Genomic DNA, 15601 nt, shown 5'->3' with positions numbered 1-15601 from the left:
ATGCCCCCTCTCCACCACCACCCGTTAATAATTTCAAATGAGTAAGACCTGGTTGATCATAAACTCACCTTGGCAGTATTAATGGCAGCCCCATAACCAGTGGAAAAACCACATCCAATCAAACAGACTTTCTCTAGAGGAGCAGCAGGATCAATTTTGGCAAGGGAGCTTTCTACCACAACTGTGTATTCTGAGAAGGTGCTGGTTCCCATGAAGTGGTATATCTGCTGCCCTTTGCAAGTGAACCTGCTTGTGCCATCGAGCATCAGGTCTTGGTCAGAAATCGGTGTCTTTGCTTTGCTATGCAACAACAAACAGAGCCAAGGTATATCATCCAAATTTGCCTAGTGGAACTTAACTTCTGACTAAATGTGCATAAAATAGCACTGTAAGGGAGATCTGGATCCAGATTCCCTCAGCAACAACCTGACAAGCTAACTGCTACATCACGGGTGCAGAACCTTTTTATCCTGAAGGCCACATTACAATGATCTGTAATCCCAAAACAAACCGTGGTTACAAGTTGTGGTTTGCTTGCAATGAAACAAACCATGACACCCAGTATGGGCATAACACTAGCTAGGGATCATGATTTGTATTTTCTGTGCACAAATGGAAGAGGAGCAAAATGACCGAGATCAGCATGTTCACAGTAAACCATTAATTATGGTCTACTGTGATGTGCAAAGTGGGCTAATTGTTTGTGGACTCAGATGTAATGGGAAACAATAGTTAGCACAAACCAGCTTCAAACTGTGCTTTCAGATCCTGGTGTGTTGGCTCCAGACAAACCATGGTTTCTGGGCAGGCTCAGACTGAGATGTAGTACAAAACCATGGTTTGGCTAAACTATGTTTTTGCACCATGACTGATCCCACCCATAGTCTTGCCTAAGGATCCTTGCTGCATTTGTAGCTGAGGTGAGACTTGAACTGGGGCCTTTGCAGCCTCTATACTACGTACTTTGATATATCCATATTTCTTGTTTGGTTTCTTAAATTGGCCTCAGCTGCCTCCAGCTTACACATCTGGGCAAACCATGTGAAAGCTACAGTAATTGTGCCTCAAATAAATGTATTTGAAATTTGTACCTGATCTGTTCACAGAGGTTAGTTTTGGGACTCAAGCAGAACTTGCATTGTCCACACTGAGGAAGGTACAGCGGAATAACCTTGTCACCTAGACAAAACAACAACAACGACAACAATACACCCTAGTATTATATTTATTTCTTTTAGGAATTTCTAGTCTGCCTTGTACCTTTTAAGGCCTTTGTGCTATATTTAATATCTAACACTGAGGATACACGAGAAGCAATATCAGAGACATAGAATTAAACAGAAGCAAGTGGATAGCAAACAGATTTGAGAGGCATCAGCATAAAAGCTGGAAGATGCAGCTGAAACCATATTGTGACAGGAGTAAGCCTAGGCAAGCTTTAGTTGATGAACTCTCCCTTTCTTGCCCAGCTTGACTGAAAATTGGTATTCAGATGTTTTTGCTTCCATTCTTTATTAACTGCAGCTTGTCATGTGTCTGAACTTGACAAACTGTGGTCAATCTTAACTGTGGTCAATCTTAACTATGGTTTGTCTGAAGCAGGTTAGCTTCCACCTGCGGGTTATGAACCTTGCTTCCTTTAAATATGTCAAGAACGCCTGGTTTCTAAGGTTGTTAACCAAAATGGTTTTGTGGCAAGGAATAGCGGGGAAAACATCTTGCCTGGATTAGCGTCTCTGAGAGGCCATGAGATTGTCAGTTCTCACAGATGAACTCAGTCAGTTAAGCAGTGAGCTTATCAGCCCAAGACTGGTACTTCAAGGCCACAGGCCTGGGAAGGCTAGAGAGTGTGTGACCGTTAGGTGTGAAAGCTCCAGAAGATGTCATCATCAGAAAGGCCCCTGATTGGTGAATTAATTCCTGGCTGTAGCTGGGCTTTCTCCCATAAGAATAGAACCAAGACCTTAGGTTTTTGTTCCCCAGTGTTCTTTGGTACTACCTGATGTGGGGGTTCCATCTGCTATCCAGGCCATGTATCTCTGGGGAGATGTGGAACCTTGATGTTACTTTGTTGGTTTACCAATCTTATGTGAGTGTAGGTTAGGCTAGACAACTTTGTTATTTTCATTTGTGATTTGGACTCTCTCTGTATTTTACCTAGCCCTTGGGGTGTTTGGTTTAAGGAACTATTTTGCTGCTTTACTTTTTACACTTATATTTTATTCTAATAAAGCAACCTCTTATTTACCAGTGTGTGTTCATTTCAGGGGGAACTTGGCTCTGAATCCAGCACCTTGGCCAATTAGCCAGACTACCGTATATTTGGATATTTTGCCTTAAGGCTCCAAGACAAGGAGTGTATCTTTGGCTCTTGTCTTCTGGAATCCTTGGCAGGTCTATTTCTGGCACTTTGGGTTTCCCCTTGGCCCAGAGTGGGTGACCAGGTTTAATGGGTGATGGTTGCAGTCTACCTAAGTTGCAGGGTTGTTGTTGGTTTACTCAGCCCTGGTAAGAGAGGCACGGGTTGTATCTGGCTCAGATCAGTTGCCCTGGGTTTAGGAATTGAGTCCTGGTGAGAACTGGCATGTTCTTGACAAAACAAACAGTTTGTTTTGGCTGCAATGCTAAGATGTCGTTAATTCAAAACATGTGAAAGCTTCCAATCTCCTCTTCATAGCAACACAGAGGAAGAAAAGGAAGAATGCTGTTTAGGGATTTAAAGCAGATGTGGGGAATATTTTTCAGCCTGAGGTCTGCATTCCTTCATGGAGAACCTCCCAGAAGCCACATGCCAATGTGGGTGGAGCAACAAATATGAGTCTTACCTTTGTACACTACAGTAGGCTACACTCAAGCCACAGAGAAGTCAGAGATTTCTACACGCACATATGCCCCTACCTCCATCCAGGCAAGTAAAAAGTATTATCACAGTTCAAGGTCAAATTCCAAGCCAGGCCAAAGCACTTGAGGGAGGTGCAAAGCATGGCCACTGAGGGGTATGGCTTGGGGATGGGGGACAAACAGACCCCAACCCGGCAATGCCAGAAGACTGAGCCCTAGCCTTTGTAGACAGAGCCATAGTCTTTGTGATGGGCTCAATGGCAGTGAAGGACAACACCAATGACTGGCCAATGAGCAGTGCAGGCGCAGGAGGCTGGTGAGCAATGGAGGGGTGCACTGGAAAGTAGAATAGGGCTGCCAGTCTTTCTTGACCAGTAACAGAAACATCCAATCTATCCTGCTCCATAGCAATAGCGGGCATAGTAGAGGATGCTTCCAGCTAACTTGGAGGGGAAATCTACTACCTTGGAAGGGAAACCTACTGTGCCCAGCTGGCAGCCAACTGAATAGAGGAGTGCTTAATTTTGGCAACAACCTTAGAGGTGAGGTGTTGAGGCGGAAACGCAACACAATAGTGCTCCACCTCAGATAGCATATCAAGGGAATCCACAATTAGCTGTGGAGCTAACATGGTATACATGCACACAGTAGAGGGGTGCAGTACCTGGTGAATCTAACACTGAGGCACCTGCACACAGTAGAGGCATATGCACACAGTAGAGGGGTGCAGTGATTTGAGATAAGGCCTGCTATACATGCACACAGTAGTGGGGTGCGGTACCTGAAGTCCAACACACACATAAGAGGAGGGGTGCAGTGAATCTAGCTGTCTCCCCAGAGGCCTACTGGAGCCACAGCCACAAGCTCCAGTAAGAACTGTAAGCCTTGGGGGGGGGAGTCAGAAAGACCTCCAGAGCCACAGCCACAAGCCCCGCAAGGTAAAAACCCATGTTAAGGAGGTAGGGAGGGCAAATAGTGAAGCTACTGGGCCACAGCTGCGAGCCCCGTGATGGAAGCGGAGAGGTCTGGGAGATCGCTGCTGGAGCTGGGATCAGCAGGACCCAGTGGCAGGAGGAAGAAAGGGACCCCCACACAACTGTAAAAGGTCATACTCTCACACCAGTCCTTGCACCACACACTCCCCACAGAAAGCTAACACACTGACAAAAACTCACTACACTAAGACAAGAAGAACAGCCTTGGACGAAGGCAAGAATTAACTGAAGTGGGACCGGAAAGAGCAGCTAGGGTCTTGACTTCTGTGCATTCTTGCCTTTGGACGCTAGATGGCACTATAACCCATGCGATGGCATGCTACCTGGGGAAAACTGAAAAATAGCCATTCTTAAAAATTCAAATTTATCTGAATTTTGTGATGCAGTTTTCCAACCAACCAATGTTTACTAATATATGCAGGGCATGCAAGTCTTATTCTGCAGTTTAAAAAATAATTGATGCAAACATAAATGTCACGTGCCGAACTTTTCACATCCCAGGCTTATCATCTGAAAAAGTTGAATGGAGGGGGGTAACCCAGAATGACGAAAAAGTGTAAGTAAAAAGTCACAGTTTTATTCCATTTGTGTAAATTAAAATTGTATAAAAAAAACCCAACGCGTTTCGGCTAATCTTATATAGCCTTCATCAGGGGATGCTTATTTTAAATTCTTCATTCAAAGTAATGATGATTCAGATTCTATTCATCTGAAAAAACAAGATGGAGGTTTGCAAAACGAGCAACCATATTGTAAAGTCACCCAGGACTTGGAGCCTTGCAATTTCCTTGTTCTGGCTGGAGCAGCACTTCAGTAGCGACTTAAAATGGCTGAAGAGGTTTCTTTGTAGAGAGGCTTTGCCCAACTTAAGTGGAGAGTTAGATCAGATAGTTTACATTGAAGCAAAGTCTTCACAGATCCACTTCCTCCACTGGCATGAAGGGGGGGTACCATGTGCTAAGTGTGTGTGTGTTGCTGTGTGGCCAGCCTGAGGCTCACTGCCCATCAGAAAGTACTGGATGAGGGTGACTTCATGGCACGTTTTTCATGTGGCTGCTGCACAGCATGGATCACATGCTGTCTCCACCAATCTTGACTCTTGCCCACCCCTCTATTTATCTTAAATGGGCTTCTTTGTTGACACTAATATATATTAAGGGAAAGTATGCATAAAAATTAATATATCAGTGAAAATAACATACAAAATGCATTATATTAACAGATTTTGCTTGCATAAATGTGCTCATTAATCAAAACTGCATACAGAATGTGTTTATTAGAAGAAATACTAAAATACTGAAGAATTTTCACAAGGCTTTTTAATTTGGGGGTTTTTTTGTTTTTGTTTTGCAAATTGCTGCAGAACTGAACTTAAGATTGGAAAAATGAGAAGCAAAGAGAACTGAAACTGACAGCTGCTTCTATCCCCAGGTATGGCCTGGGGAAGGAGTGTGACCTGAGGAGGGTCCTGAGAGCCAGATGGAGGGTCTGGAAGGTTGCTTTTTTGTCATCGTCCCCCAGGATGAGGTTCCCCCTCCTTGCTTGAAAAGTGGATACTAGCACTTGAGCTGGCTGGACACAGACTAGAAACCCGTGCAGCCCCAGTTAACAATCTTGCTGCCCTATTTTGGGGTAGCTGAAGTTTCCACATCTTTTTCAAAGGCAATCCCAAGTATCATGCATGGCACTGATCCAATAATAATAGCACTCATTTTTGAATAGCAGTTTAAAATTATCAAAGCACTTTACATGTGTTATGTAGTTGCACTCCTTATAAAAATCCTGTAAGATACAGGGTACCCTGTAAAGTACTTGACAATGCAGATGGAGAAACTGAGACTGAGAGAGAGTGGCTTGCGAAAGGTCACCCAGTGAGCTTGTAGAGTATGCAAGATTTGAACTGGGGATTTCCTGTTTCATTGATCCATCTCTTCCACACCCCTCTTTCTCTCTGGCAGCTAAGCATCTTTAAAAAAAGAGAAATGGACCAATGCCACTGAAAACAATTTATAATGTATCAGTACCTGGTTGAAATTTAGTCACACCTGGACCAATGCTCTCCACAATCCCAGCTCCCTCATGTCCTAGTATGACAGGGAAAAGGCCCTCTTTAAAACTTGGACGCATGGCATGATCGTCAGTGCGGCACACGCTGGTGGCAACAATCTGAAAGACATAAAACATAGACTGGTAATAGGGTTGCCAGGTCCATGGCCTGAGACTGATCCTGTATCTTTAGGAGAAGAGAAAGTCAGCCAAGTGCAGGTGTTCTTGCAACACTGTAATGAGAAAAACCACAAGGTGGAATTTTCCCTTCCCCCTGCACAACTTTTAAAGATACAGAAGAGCTCTTGGTTGCAAGGCCCAGCCTCCAAGAGGTCTTCTGTATCTTTAAAAGTTGTGGAGGGAGAATTCCACCTTGTAGTTTTTCCCATTACAGAGTTGCAAGAACACCTGCACTTGGCTGACTTTCTCTTCTCCTAAAGATACAGGATCAGTCTTACGCCATGAACCTGGCAACCCTAGAGCCTGGTAACACCAAGGATCAGGAACCTAATTAGATGTTAGGTGCACACAAAGACCACATTCATACCCATTTTCAGAGTGGTTTGACAGTCAGTCCCTCTTCCCAGAGAATTACAGAATAGCTCTGTGAGGGGAATAGGGCTCTCCTCTTAGCACCCTTCACAAACTACACTTCCCAGAATTCTTTGGGGAAGCCACAATAGTTTAAAGTAGAATAATAGTGGAATAAATGGATGGTGTGGATGTGGCCCAATTTATTCCACCTGCCTTTTCAAAACAGGAAAAGCAAGTTCTGATGGGACAGTTGGGATCAGAGAGGCAGTGAGTGGTGGTGGTGATGAAGGTGCTTAAATCAACCCCCCTTTTACTGATTACCTGCTCTAGATTACTCCCCTAAGCAACATATCCTTCGCAGACGTCCATATTCATAGCTGCCTTTTCAAATATGCATCCTTTGGACCTATTAGGGGGAGAAAAGCCTGTGTGTGTGTTGGTGTAGGGCCTTTCCAAAATGGCTTCCATGGCCTTTGTTTTGCTATTGTTTGTTGTAGGATAAAGATAATGTTATTTCAATACCATACTTTTCCTGCAAACTGTGGGGTAAGCAAGATACAAACAAATAAGATAAATATGCTTCTCAGATTTTTGAGTGCTCACCTTAACTCGGATTTCATGTTCTTTGGGAGGGGAAACTTCAACTTCCTCAAGAGAAAAGGGTTTCCCTGCTTTCCAGACAATGGCAGCCTTGCATTTAATAACCTGGAAAAGAACATGCTGTATTGTAAGAATGGAATCTGTAAAGAGATGGCTAAAGAGGTCACTTATACAAGCTTTGCCTGGCAGATTTCTTTTTGCTGGGAGGATGGGCCTTTACATAACTAAAAAGATAGCCAAGTGCAGATGACTTCTTGTCATAGCGGTTAGATATCCTTGTGGAAGGCAGCACGTTCTTTTCTCCCAGCTGGAGGTGACATCATCAAGGTGTCTATGTGTGTAAAAGAGACTAAGAGATTGGCACTGCTGAAACTGGGTTTGAAAGAAACAGAGGCCTGACTTGTTCTTTGTGAGTACCTGGTGCTAGCACATTGGGGGTTTCTCTGGAATGCTGATGGGGGAGCAGGATATGTTGTAATATGTGTAAATAAAACCTTAAAATTGCAGAAGCGTCATAAGTCTCTTGTTACCTCATTTAAAGGAAACCAACCCCAGGATAGGGATGGAAGGATCTATCAATTTCAGTTCTCTCAGTTCTCATTTTTTCCAATCTTAAATTCAGTTCACATTTCTTCAGCAATTTGATTTTTTTTTAAAAAAAAATCCTCATGAAAATTCCCCAGCATTTTAGTGCAAATCTCTTCTACTCATTATGGCGACTAGAGTTGCCAGGTCGGAGCCATCCAAAAACCTGAGAAAATGGGGGCGGGCCCTAGTGATGTCATGGGGCGGGCCCTAGTGATGTCACGGGGCAGGCCCTAGTGACGTCACAGGGCGGGCCCTAGTGATGTCACGGGGCAGGCCCTAGTGACGTCATGGGGCAGGCCCTAGTGACATCATGGGGTGGGCCCTAGTGATATCATTAAGCATGATACATTGTATCAACCACAGTTGCTTGGAGCATGCCATTCAAAAAAAATTCTCTGGAGATTAAAATAGAAATCTTACCTAAAATAGGGTGTTCCTAGGTCCATCTGAAGTGACAAGGTCATTCTTTCTCACAAGCTTAGGGTGATGCAAAATGGAAATGGACAGCCTTCAAGTTAGTCCCAGATAGGGTCTTCATGGTAAGCAGTATTCAGACAGAGGTGGTTTACTATTGCCTTCCTCTGAGTCTGAGAGGCAGTGACTGGCCCAAGGTCACCCAGTGAGCTTCATGGCTGTGTGGGGATTTGAACCCTGGTCTCCCATGTCACAGTTCAACACCTTTAGGGAACATTTAATCTAGCTTCCTTGCTTCTGGCAAGAAGGGTTTACGTGCCCTCAGGCCAGGCCATTATTGGAAGAAAGGAGCCTAGTGTTGCAGAGATGTTAGATGGGAGCACAGATGGATGCTCCTGAAGGCAGCAATTATAAACATGCTTATTAAGGAACTAAGCCCCATAGAACTCAATAGGACTTACTTCTGAGTAGATACGGTTGCAGCCATGTTAAGGACAAGGGAGGACATTCTAGGCAAAACAGACAAATAATTGGGTGTCCGAACAAATTAAACCAGAACTATCACTAGAAGCTAAAATGATGAAACTGAGGTTATCACACTTTGGACACATAATGAGAAGACACGATTCACTAGAAAAGACAATAATGCTGGGAAAAACAGAAGGGAGTACAAAAAGAGGAAGGCCAAACAAGAGATGGATTGATGCGGTTAAAGGCACCACTGACCTATTGGCAGATAAGCTGGTGCAATTGTTTAGTATCAGGAGTCAGCCAACTGTCAGAAAATCTGTAAGTGTTCTGTTCAGAAAAATTCAGTGCTGCAAATCACCCCCACCTCACCCCAGTAAAATAAAATCAGGAATCCAGGGTATATTCTCCATTTCTGTACATCACAACATCAAGATATCATTGCTTGGGAGCTCTATGAAGAGGCTATGTAGTATGCAAAAGGCTAGAATTCTCACCCTTTTAATGTGTTTGTGTAAGTGTAATACATATCAGTATATATTGATATACACATCAATATATAATGCAATATATATCACCAAATATAACACATTGATTAAAGAGATACAAAAATTTGGCATCATTTCCAAACTTAAATAGTAAAAATAAAACGACAAAAAAAGGCACCCACAGAACATACAGGTGAGGTGCGTGTGTGAGGGTGATGATCTGATGGCCCATGGGTGGGTGGAGGCGAGCGGTGGCAGTGGAGGCTAGGCTGGGCCAGGCTGGCTCTCTTAGCCCCGGCCCGGACTCGGAGCCAGTTACCCTGGGGCTCAGGCTGCTGCAGTCTCTGGTTGGGGGCGGGGGGCCCATCGCGGCCGCTGCCGTGGGTGGAGGCGAGTGGTGGCAGTGGAGCCCAGGCTGGGCCGGCTCCCTCTTAGCCCCGGCCCGGTCTGGATTCGGAACCAGAGCCAGTTCCCCTGGGGCTCAGGCAGGCTGCAGTCTCTGGTTGGGGGGGGCATCACACGGCCGTTGCTGCGCCCAGCGTCTCAAGACGAGGCCCACGCCAGCGGGTGAAGCCGGCGGCCGTCCTCCTTTCCCAAGCCTTCTGCTGAGCCTGTAGGCCGCGTCGGCCCGTCTCGGCAGCGGTTGCTAGGAGACGGGTCCGACGCGGCTTGTCAGCCTCAGCAGGAGCCGTGGAGGGCAGGCCGGGCCAGCTCCTCCTTAGTCCAGCCGGTTCTCCTGCTCCAGCCGGCCGGCCGCTTCGCCCCTCCTGCTTGGCGCCGCTGGGGGGGGGCATCGCGGCCGCTACTGCCCAGCGGCACCCACAGCAGGAGGGGTGAAGCCGGCGGCCGTCCTTTCCGGAGCAGGGGAACCGGCTCCGGGGCTGAAAAGGAGCCGGCCCGGCCTGCCCTCCACGGCTCCTGCTGAGGATGACAAGCCGCGTCGGACCCGTCTCCTAGCAACCGCTGCCGAGACGGGCCGACGCGGCCTACAGGCTCAGCAGGAGGCTTGGGAAAGGATGGCCGCCGGCTTCACCCACTGGCGTGGGCCTCGTCTTGAGACGCTGGGCGCGGCAGCAGCCGTGTGATGCCCCCCCAACCAGAGACTGCAGCCTGCCTGAGCCCCAGGGGAACTGGCTCTGGTTCCGAATCTGGACCGGGCCGGGGCTAAGAGGGAGCCGGCCCAGCCTGGGCTCCACTGCCACCACTCGCCTCCACCCATGGCAGCGGCCGCGATGGCCCCCCCACCCCCAACCAGAGACTGCAGCAGCCTGAGCCCCAGGGTAACTGGCTCCGAGTCCGGGCCGGGGCTAAGAGAGCCAGGCTGGCCCAGCCTAGCCTCCGCTGCCACCGCTCGCCTCCACCCAGCCATGGGCCATCAGATCATCACCCTCACGCATGCGCCTCACCTGTATGTTCTGTGGGTGGGTGGTGGAGGGAGCGGGCAAGGGCTGCTGCTGCTGGAGAGGTCCCTCTCCCTCACTGTGGCGGCTGCTCAAGTCCTGCCTGCCTGAGCAGCCTGAATGATAAAGAGTGGAAGTCGGCCAGCCGCAGCCCAACGTATGCGTGGTCAATCACGCATGCATGGCTGAGGGGGCCAATGAAAACCGGAGATCCACCTTTTTAAAACAAGTATTGCCGGAGGCCGGAGACGGCCCCTTTTTCCCTGAGTCTCCGGCCGAAAACTGGAGACCTGGCAACCCTAATGGCGACCCTATGAATAGGGCTTTCATGAGGCTGAGAGGCAGTGACTGGCCCAAATTCCTTAAATAAAACAAAAATAGATCCCCTGAAACCATTCACTGCTTGAAATTGGAGTGTGCCTAACAGTATGTTAGAGTGAATTCCTAATCTAATTAAACTGATGGGAGTTTGGCCACTGACTAGGATGGATTCCTGAAGCTTGAACTAAATGTTATGCAGAATGCTATGGTTCTCTACTTTGGGAGATATCAAATATTAGTCCTACTTAGAGTAGACCCGCTGAAATCAATGGGCTTAAGTGACATAAATATCTTGCTTTCATTGGGTCTACCCTGAATATGACTTGGGCTGTAATCCTAACCATGACTACTCAGAAGTAAATCCTATTGAATTCAGTCAGTTTTACTCCCAGGTAAGTGGGATTAGGATTGCAGCCTGGTGGTGCTGAGAGCTCACCCTATTTGTCTTGTGTCTACTGGTAGAATCACTTTCAGCATTGTGGCCCCTTTAATGTGAAATTCATTACCACTGGAAGCCAGGCATGCTCCAACCATCTGCTCTTTTAGATGCATGCTCAAGGCCTTTTTATTAATTTACCCAAGCCTTTTCTGAATGAATTTCTTAATTATTGCCACTTTCTAGCATTGTACTGTTATTTAAACTCTTACTTACATATTTTGTAGTTATTTTTAGTTTTCTGTACACTGCTCTGATATAATGTGAGCAGTTATAAAATCTTTTAAAACAAATATCACCCTCAACATTTTTTTTAACAAAAACCAACCAAAATGTTTTATTCAGCCTGTTGTTGCTCAGCAGACTCCTGCTTCCACCATGGAACTTCCCTTTCCTGTTCTCTCCCCGCAACCCTTGCACACTGTCAGAATCTGCTGCAGAGGGTTGGGGGGACCCTTTGGAGCAGAGTTTTGGGGCACATGGGGAGGGGAAATCCCATTGTGTGAGTGGCACTCAAAAGAACATAAGAAGAGCTTGCTGTATCAGGCCAATGGCCCATCTAGTCCAGCATCCTGTTCTCACAGTGGCCAACCAGATGCCTATAGGAAACCAGCAAGAACAAGAGCACTCTCCCCTCCATTTACTTTATTTACGCAGCATCACATACAACCCAAAAGCAGCCTGAGGCAGGCTGAAGCTGTATACATGCCATACATTTAATGCACATTTTCTCCCCAAAGAATCCTGTGACATGTAGAGTGTGAGGTTGCTGGGAGCTGTAGGTCTGTAAGTGATAAACTGCAGTTCCCAGGGTTCTTGGGTGGGGGGATGAGCTTTAAATGTATGGTGTGTACGCAGTGTGAGGGGAAAAAAACCAGGTGTGGAGAAGCTGTTTAGTTCTTTACCCTTCATCTATAGTTTTTCAGCTCAAAAGCCCCCCCCCCGTGTTGTTTTTCATCTTTGGGAAGGGCAGGAAAAGAGGTGGTTAGATTGGATCTCATATCTTTCTCCCTGTGGATTAAAAAGCAGCATAGGTTATTTCGAACTGTAAAAGACCAGAGAGAAAAGAGTAAAGCTGCCTCTTTCTAGACACCTTTATTCTGCCCCCACAGAGCCTTCTCCAGACTTGTTTTGTGTTAAAAATGTGGTTAGATTAAGAGGGAAATAAATGGCTTGAGAAGGAATTTGTTAGATGACAGAGACCCTTCCTAATATGCTTCAGACTTGCCCAACATTGCGTTTGCTTCATGAATGTTTTCCAAAGGCTGTCACAAAATAACCATTTGGAGACAGCTGGCAGGGGAAGTTTTACTTAAAAAAACCCTTAAACTTTAGCTTTATTTCATATGGCCGAAAATCTGTCTCTGCTACGGTCATGGGGGCCTCCTGAGGAAATATTTTGCACAACATATTAACATGGAAAACAAATGATCCATGATGTGGAAGTTCTGTTTTTCAATCTCTGATGATTATTTGTACGTGTTAGCTATTGCCACTAGTATCAGCCTGGAGAACAATAATGTAGAAAGGCTGTATACAACTTTGAAAACAACAATAATAATAATAGTGTAGAGTTCCTGCTGGCCACCCCTTTTCTTTCCTCTCTGGTTATCTGTCCCCCACCCCTCACACACACAATCAGACAGCTTTCTGTGCTCAGCCCTCAGTGAAATGTTTTTTGGGGTCCTCCGTTCCTTTTTTAGTTGTTTCATTTGTACTTCTGAAAACTTTAGGATACTCTCAAAGCCCTCCCTCTTTTCAGCTCAAAATTGCTATCCTCAAGCTGATTTATCATCTTTGGGGGTGGTGGGGAAAAGAGATGTTTAGATACTGGAATCCCGTTTCTTTCTCCCTGTAGATTAAAAACAAAAAGGGCCCCCCAAACCCTTCCCTGTTTTGTGCAGACAGTGCCACTTTGGCTGCATAAGGACAAGCACTTGAAGAATGAGCTTGTTATTAGTATATCGGATATGGTCAGGGGGACCAAGCCACCTGACCTTCTTCCTTATGAGATTCCATATGTAACATAGCCTGTCAGCCCAAGAAAGTGGGCCAGAGAAGGGCCTTCTATGTGGTGGTTCCTAAATGTGTGGAAGTCCCTACATCTTGGGAGCATAGCATACAAGTCATCACCTCTGCATTACAGTTTTGTTTTTTTTCAAAGGGAAGGTTTTCTGTTCTAAGAGGCTTTTGAATACCCTTCAGACAGTTTGTTTAAATGTTAGTTCATGATCCAGCACTTTTATATCCCATCAATGGGAGAGTTTAAGCACATGCTTAACCCATCTACTGAGATCAATAAGACTTAAAAGGGCTTAACTTTGGTTGGAATGTGCACATTGTGGATCATCAGGGGACAGCTACACGAGGTGACTTTAAAATCACCACATGTAGACTCTTCCTTAAGAGCAGCTGAACCCAGGTACAGGGGACTTGCACTTGGGCACAGAGTAACATGTGAACACCCCCAAAGTGTCTGATGTTTGAGGAAATGTAGTCTTATAGGTATGCAATTGAATGTTTTTTACTTTCAGCCATTTTGAGAACCAAACTAGGTATGTGCTTAAATACGTAGAAGGCAGCGCCCCAACCTAACCCAACCCAACCCAACCCATGGCACCAATTAGGAACCTTCAAGTCGATTCTGACTTATGGCGATCCTATGAATAGGGTTTTCATGAGGCTGAGAGGCAGTGACTGGCCCAAGGTCACCGAGTGAGCTTCATGGCTATGTGGGGATTTGAACCCTGGTCTCCCAGGTTGTAGTCCAACACCTTAACCACTATACCACACTTGCTCTTGTGACGCCCTTCCCTGGCTCTCCCTGTCAGATTCCTACCTGCTCGTGGTTACTGCCTGTCACTAGGCACCACCAGGGACTCCACCAGTCTGGACTGTCCTTTTTTATGGTTTCTCTCCCCGCTCTAGCATAGACCTCACCAGATCCCCCTGCTAGGCAGCACCACCAGTCACGTCCTATAACCCGTATTCCCAGAGACTCTGCCTGAATCTCTCTATCAGGTTACCTCTGTGACTGCGTGCTTAAACTGTCCCAATCCCTTTGTATCAATGCAGATAATCCTGGTTTGCTCTGAATACTTGTGGTGTTATTCTCTTCACCGCTGCCACCATTTGTTACCCTTCAGCCTTGGTATTTACCTTACCCTCCCTTCTGGTCTGTGGAACCCCAGCCAAGGATCAGGCCTTTGGTAAACCAAATATATTTATTAAATAACAGAGATAACAAGATTACTTTATAAAGGCACTTAAGCATATGGTTTCATCTATTCCTGAGGTACTGGTCTTAGTATTAATCCGAACTCCACACTCTCCTCACATCCACCAACTCTCCACCCAATCTCCTCTCAAAAACCCACCAAAACAACCCACTCACGTTCACCATCCACCCAGATTTAACTGTCATCCTTCCATTTATACCCTCAGCCATTCTAAACACTCAGCCAATCATCCAGCATTCTACTGCCCATTCACTCCCCCCTCCTCTTTCATTCCACTTACCATGTATCTCCTATACAAACAGCACTTACCATATATACACTAATACATGAACATCACATTTCCCCCCCCTTAAAATAACGGCAGAGTATTATTCCTGTTCCAGGATTCATACGCCGCGTTAACAAATAAAACAAGTCTCTCTGGGGAAAATGTCTTTCTTTGTTCCTCCGTCTGGTCATGTCACTGCAGTCCCAGCCACCTGCCTTGACAGTCCATCGGCCAATACATTGTCCTTGCCTTTTTTTTTTTTTTTACAATAATTTTTCTTCAAATTTTCATAAAACATAGAAAACAAAATCATAAAACATTCAAAGACAAAAAACAAAACAAAACAAAAATGATTAAACAAAAAAATAAAATAAAATAAAATGTTGACTTCCCATTTATCACATATCAAATCAGTTATAGGTCTACAATATATAACAATCCTGTCTCTTAAATCATATTATAAAATCACTTTCCTCCAGTAGTTATCTTAATTAATCATCAAATCTCATAAACATTACTTTATTCTTTCCACAAAAAGTCAAAGAGAGGTTTCAATTCTTTAAGAAATATATCTATCAATTTTTCTCCAAATAAACATGTCAATTAATCCATCTCGTTAATAATTATAATAATCTTATTGTCATAACCATAGTCCAAATAAACATTTCGATTAATCCATCTCATCAAAATCTGTTAGGTCCAATAATTTCAATAGCCATTATTCCATTATCCCTATTAGTTCCATCTTCCATCTTCAATAGTCCTGTTAAGTCCAGTAATTTCAGTGTCCAATCTTCCATTATCAGTATTCCATAATAATCTTACTGTTGTAGCCATAGTCATATAATAAGAGTCTGATGGGAATTTCCTCTATCCCAAATATTTTCTTGCCATCCATTCTGAATAAGTTGCTGAAATACTGTTGTAAAGTCATATCTGTGTTCTTCTTTTTTACAAAATGCA

General features: G+C 45.2%; 1 protein-coding gene across 2 annotated transcripts in view; it reads right to left on the bottom strand.

Annotated features, from left to right (window-relative positions):
- LOC133363635 (all-trans-retinol dehydrogenase [NAD(+)] ADH4-like) overlaps positions 1-15601 on the bottom strand; it is a 39742-nt gene that overhangs the window by 12562 nt on the left and 11579 nt on the right. For both annotated transcript variants that reach the window (XM_061582909.1, XM_061582908.1), the window contains exons 2-5: positions 7020-7121; positions 5861-6002; positions 1092-1179; positions 69-300 (exon numbers count right to left, since the gene is read on the bottom strand). In XM_061582909.1, the coding sequence (XP_061438893.1) occupies positions 69-300; positions 1092-1179; positions 5861-6002; positions 7020-7121 (564 nt within the window). The remainder of the gene's footprint in view (positions 1-68; positions 301-1091; positions 1180-5860; positions 6003-7019; positions 7122-15601) is intronic.

This window comes from Rhineura floridana, chromosome 9 (genome assembly GCF_030035675.1).
Source record: "Rhineura floridana isolate rRhiFlo1 chromosome 9, rRhiFlo1.hap2, whole genome shotgun sequence".
Classification (NCBI taxonomy): Eukaryota; Metazoa; Chordata; class Lepidosauria; order Squamata; family Rhineuridae; genus Rhineura; species Rhineura floridana.
The sequence above is the reverse complement of the archived record's forward strand: the minus strand, read 5'-3'. Positions and strand labels throughout refer to the sequence as shown.